Genomic DNA, 6,000 nt, shown 5'->3' with positions numbered 1-6,000 from the left:
TAGCTGATCAGCAAGGCTTTTGTTGCTGGAGAAATGAGGACACAACACTGTAGTTTGCACAGCTTGCAAGTTCAAAGGCAAACATTTTCCACACTATCCACAACACCTCCCATGGACAGAAGCACAAGTCTCCAGCTTGTATACAAAGAAACTAAAGGGGGCATCAACCCCCATTTTTCCCCAGACAGAAACCCAAAAAGAAAACACTGCTGGATTTGCAGGAAAATCCAGCTAAATAGGGGTCTGGGATAACAGCAACTATGGGACAATTAAATGCACTTATTGCAAAAGGCTGCATACTGACAAGGTGAGCTCAACTTAGAGATCTCCAAGTACAAGGGATAATTAGCAATAAACATTTTTAAACTTTCCTGAAAGGCTGGAACAAGTCAAAATGTAAAGGCTTTAAGTCAGAGTTTTGAAGTGTCAAGTACGACAGAAATCCTAGTTTTTGGAGATCACAAATAAAGCAATGTTTGAAGGGGTAAACGGGCTATGGCACAAATATCCAGAAACAATGGCTTCAGTAATGGAATTGCCTTACAAATACTTTCCCAGACAGTCAAAGTCCAAGAAATCTACCTTTGACAATATTTTGACACATTGCTGGACAGATCCTCTCCAAATAAAACCTCTTCCATCCTCAAGTGAAAGGTGGACATCTACTCGGCTGGTCCAACTCTCAGAACTCACCTGATGCCCTAGTGATGGACCAATGCAATCTGAGACTGTTCTGCCTTCTGAAAGAGCTAAAATCTCCTTTTTGCTAGAAAGGGCCTAGAGTCTGGTCTCACGGTTTTAAGCACATCCTCAGGACAGAGGTATTCAAGATCAGATGCCCTCATTTAGGCACTCAGTTTGAGCACCAGGTTCAGGTGAACCTGGGTACCAGGAAGTCTGAGAATTAAATGGTCAGTGTAGCTGTAAGCAGAGTGACACATGTATTGTCTGAGCCAGCAGTGGACCAGCAGACTTCTACTTGGGTCTCTCCAGCCATGCTTTTTGCAGCACCCTTCATAGCAGGTTCAGATGGTGAAGGCATAGAAGTACTTGCCCACTGATTAATACATAGCAGCTGAAATTTTACTGGTAGTCACACTGGGCTTGAAAAGTTAAAAATTCTGCAAGCAGCAGAAAATGAACCCTAGCTTACCCTGCAGTTCTTGGTAGTATTGGAGGTGCAGTAAAACTACTTTCGTTTGGGTGTGCACTCTTTCTGGTTCTCAGAAGACCACTGTAGCTAGACAATTTATAGCTACACTTGAAAAAATAAAGCACAAAAAGGCAAGGGAAAAAAAGTCAAAATGTTATCCCAGCTTAAGAATAATGTTCTGTGCAATCTACATGCTTCCATATGCAGATCTCTATTCTGGCCATAAACACCTGGGGATGAGTAGTGGGAGAAATGACTGTACAGAAAGCATTCTGAATTTGGGTACATGTAGCAAGGGAGAAATGACTGTACAGAAAGCATTCTGAATTTGGGTACATGTAGCAAGGGACAATGCTGTAACAAGTGGAATCCAAGAACAATTAGATAAAAACCATCAGCAAAAAAAAAAAAAAAAAAAGCAAAAAAAAATATAAAAGACAGGCTTGTAGAAAATGCCACCCTATCCTTAAGGACTACGCAAGAAAGGAAATTTAATGATGGCTTGCTTCCAGAGAGCACAGTATTTTTGGACAGGGAAAGATTATTCTAGGGAGAAATAAACAATCCCTAGTTTACTCATGTGTTTGTCAGGGAAAATAGGAAACGTGGGGATTTGTTCAAGGGCTGATCTGATGTTTGTGCTAATCAACTTTTTAAATGAAAGGACTGTAAATGGGAGGCTCTGAATGAGAGGGCAGTTGTAGAAGTGTTCCAGTATGCCTTTCCACCCTTCCCAATAACTAGAGTTTTCCTAAAGATTAAGATGGACACATCTCAAAGATGACTGAAGTAACTTGCTTTTGGACCAGGACACGGGTTCTTTTGAAAAAGGGCAATTACTACAAACATCCTCACAGAATGGACTTGCAGAACAGGGACTGATGCATCCCAACCTTCAGATTGCCTGGATGTAGTTTGTTTTAGGCACCTTTTTACAGATGTGCTTCAAGTAAAAGGATCGACCATTTCCTATGAAGGCAGAAAAATTATCAGCATTAAAAAAACAATTTCTAAAAGGGGACTTCATGCTATTGCTTTGTTACTCAGACACTTCCAGGGAATAGAAACTAGATTTCTTCTCTATGTCCAGAGTAGGTTTCCCCAGACTTCTCCCAGTGCTCCTGGACTCTCACCCTTCTCCTCCCTTTTTCAAAGATCTGGTCATCTCGCATAGCTAGTGATGCAAGTAAACTGTCCATAGACATTTAATCACTACTGCAGTAGATGTATGCTTTTCCCCATCCCCCCTCATTTTTTCTGTTCTATGCCGGATCTGGGATTTTTATTTCTGTTCCTAGCTAGCAGTGCTCTAGCCTGAGGTAAGAAAACTTGGATTTGCACTCTGGCCAATGGACTGTAGGCTATTCTCCTTGAGCTGTGCAGTGGGGCCAGTGTAATGTGCCAAAAAGCTTTCGAATAAAAGACTGCTATCTGATGCTTGGCAGGAAAAGGCCAATATACTTCAGACTAGTGAAGTTACTGAGGACTTCTACGGTGGGACTGTGCATCCAGTCAGTGGTACGACTGCCAGGCAAAAGTAACAGGAAACTCAGAAGCAACACAAGAACAAACCCAAATAATTTGAGTTGCATTGTGAAAGAAATTCCTGGTACGAGTGGTGGCCCAGAGTACCATAACCAAGGAGAGTCAGGAGGACAGCCAGCAGTCACAATGAGAACTTTCAGACTATGAAGGGGTTATGAACTATAAAAACGAGGGTGCATAGCACTGGCTTGAATACAAATTCTGCCATTCTGGTTTTCAGTTGCTTGGTCTGGGAATTTCTATAATTGTTAATTAGGGCTTCAGATGAACTCTCAAAATGGACAGGAATTTTATAAAACCAAGAAATCATTGCCTCCGACATTTAACAGATCTGAGCTGTGGACACAAGGGCACCTTTCAGTATGGTATGATGGTATTGTCATGAGTAACAATGGTCCTCAATACCTTGTATACAGAAAGTGACCTCCAAAAAAAGCAAATTTTAAATGAACTTTTACATTTGCTAGGATTTGTGCTGGTAGCCAGTTATTCACAACAAAATGTTTACAGGCCAACAGTCTAGTATCCTCAAGAAAGCACTCACTAGGGTTTCAGACAACAGCTGAAAACTAAAAATTCTCATTTTTATGGCATTTTTCTGAAGCTGAGCAAGGTTTCCTTTTCTTTGTTCGAGAATAGCAACATCACATTTTTCCCCCCAAACCCTGTACAAGGCCTAAAACTGGCATAGTACCAAAGAAAAAGGGTGTTTCAGGAGTCTAGTGTGATGGTCAAGGCAGGCAGGCATTCTGTAAGTTCATAGAAAAGGCCATTTGAGTGTTATTCCTCATAACTGACAAGGACCTACATTGGCTGTCTAACCAGATGAGGAGTATCAGCACATGCAATTTGGAAAACTTCCAACAAATATGACTGGGTCACTTGCACAAAAGTCTCATCAGAACTCAGAGGGAACTGTAATTAGTCCAACTATTGCACATAAACCACTTCTTTTCGAATTTATAATTTAGCAGTAGTCCACAAGTGGGTGCTGGTATCACAGGCTTTACCCTCAGTCGGCAAGGTTTTGATAAGTTAAAAGCTAACCACGATTTGTTTAAGATGGAAGCTGTCAATGTGATAAGCCAACTGTGGATAAATCCAGTATTACACACAGATGAGTGGGTTACAGACTAAATTTTGCTGGCCTTTAACAGGCATTGAATGTTGACATTTTCATCCTCCGTTTACTGCTCGATACTGATGTTTGGCACATGCATGCATCATGCACTGTTCTGTTCCAAGTGTATGGATGTACTAAGTGTAAGGAAGGCGATTGAAGACAGCAATATCTTTGTCTAGCTTGTTTAATGTTGTTTCTCACTTTCTTTGGTCAGAATTCTGAAGAAAGGGCCGACAGTGACTTGCAAATTACTTTATTTTAACGTAAACAGAACAGATTTTGCATCACTGTGCATTTTTTAAAACAGGACACATCTGTGCCATTACTGATGGAAATCCTCAATTTACCAAATGAAATGTTATGAAGGAAAAGCACAAAATGACAAACAGATGTTCAGCAAAATTCTGGCCAGCTGAGAAGCATGATTTAGAGGCAGTAAGGTAGCTCCAGTTTCTCAACAAGTACTGGCCTGTCCAGTCAGTGAGAATGTTAAAGAGCATTACCCTTTATTGTATAAATTTAAGCTTCAGCTCCAATTCTGAAACCGGATTAGCCAAGCCACAAATGTGACAAAAAAAATTCTAGTACCCTTTTCTAACTCATATATATTCATATATATATATATATATATATATATATATATATATATATATATATATATATATATATATATATATATATGAGACAAAACTTTTGAGGCAATATATCCAAAAATAACTTGTCCTACTTGCAAGTGCCATGCTGTGACCAAAACTGACTTTTCACACATCTTTAATTTTAAAGTGGGCAACAATGATCTTCCAAAGCCAAGGATCTTAAAAGCAGATGAGTAAAGACTGAACTGTAGTCAATTAAGACAATTTGATCAACCTTCATGTCACTTGTGACAGATGCAAGTCTGCACCTGCACAGCTAGAAGTTTATGTTCAGCACAGCACAGTCCTGTGGTAATACATTTAGTTTGCCAGCTTGCAGAAAAGGTTGCCAAGTAGAAACTCTACGCAAATACAATTAAAGTTCACTGGCTAACATTTTAACCACTCCAACATTTCCAATATTTATTGAGCTTTCAAAATGAGGGAAAATGTGCAGCAATGCTAAATGAAAATAACTGTGGAAATAAGTATGAAAACATTGAAGTGAATAATAAGTTTCTGCAAAGTTGGATATCCACATAGTAAAAGTCAACCTTGCCTATGTATCAGGATGTTACACTTACGGAAACTGTGTGCACGGCACATTTTTTGTTAAATGCATCCTACTCACCAAGTGCAGTCAGGCATTTTTCAATGTCTCCTTTCAATTCCAGATCCAGAACTTCGTTCACGTCATGCTTGCTGTATTTGGAATAGCATTCAAATACTAAAAGTAAAAGAAAAGTATATTAGGTACTTGACCAGAACAAAATGTCAAAAAAGCAACACCTGGTAAGTAAATGGCAATTGTCAACTTGCCTTACAAGAACATGGGTGTCAGGCCTATGAAGACTTTCCTAGGAATACTTCGCCACCACATGGCAAGGCATTTGTTTTTAAATTAAGTGCCATCAGAAAGGCCACATTCTGAACTAAAAAAGCATACATAATCCTACAAATTGTGTCTGGGGATGTGTAAACATATGCATAGTAATAAAATGGCAATGCAAAAAGCTCAGTGGGACACAGTGCAATAAAAATCTAAGAGGTTGTGTTCTAACCATGCTCAAGTATTTGTGTGGATGGAGTAGCCTCCAGAAGTCCTGCATATGAAACTTGTACTGAAAAGGTTCAGTTTGATGTCCAAAAAGGCTTTGAAACCCAGAGAAAAAGCTCTGGGACAAGGCATTATCCAAGCCTCAAATGTAGAAAAGTTCATGGCAAATGCATGTAATACTCAGGATTCCCTTAATTTGCAAGGCAAAATCACAAGACAGAACTAGACATGGAAAACAAACACGAGTCAAAATTGAAGCAAAATGAAACATGCACATAACTTGTTGCACAAAACAGAACACAATAATGCTGCAAGAATATTGTAAAAAGTCACTTGAGTATATTTAGTGAGCTGGTCTGCATTTAGCAAGACTAACGATACAGTCAAGGGAACTACCCACACACACAAAAAGTCACACAGAACTGTCAAGATCAACGAGGGACAACTGATAAATCAAATAGTGAGCAATGGATAATCACCATCCAGG

The 6,000-nt window shown here is 39.5% G+C and overlaps 1 protein-coding gene across 1 annotated transcript in view; it reads right to left on the bottom strand.

Moving 5' to 3' along the window:
* The window catches only part of LOC122793104 (annexin A1-like), a 301,760-nt gene that overhangs the window by 90,179 nt on the left and 205,581 nt on the right, over positions 1 to 6,000 (bottom strand). The window contains exon 10 of the mRNA XM_044060836.1: positions 5,088 to 5,183. Coding sequence (XP_043916771.1) covers positions 5,088 to 5,183 — 96 coding nt within the window. The remainder of the gene's footprint in view (positions 1 to 5,087; positions 5,184 to 6,000) is intronic.

Source organism: Protopterus annectens, chromosome 2.part0, assembly GCF_019279795.1.
Source record: "Protopterus annectens isolate FY-2018-M chromosome 2.part0, PAN1.0, whole genome shotgun sequence".
In the NCBI taxonomy this organism is placed as follows: domain Eukaryota; kingdom Metazoa; phylum Chordata; order Ceratodontiformes; family Protopteridae; genus Protopterus; species Protopterus annectens.
This window is presented reverse-complemented; position numbering and strand designations above follow the sequence as displayed.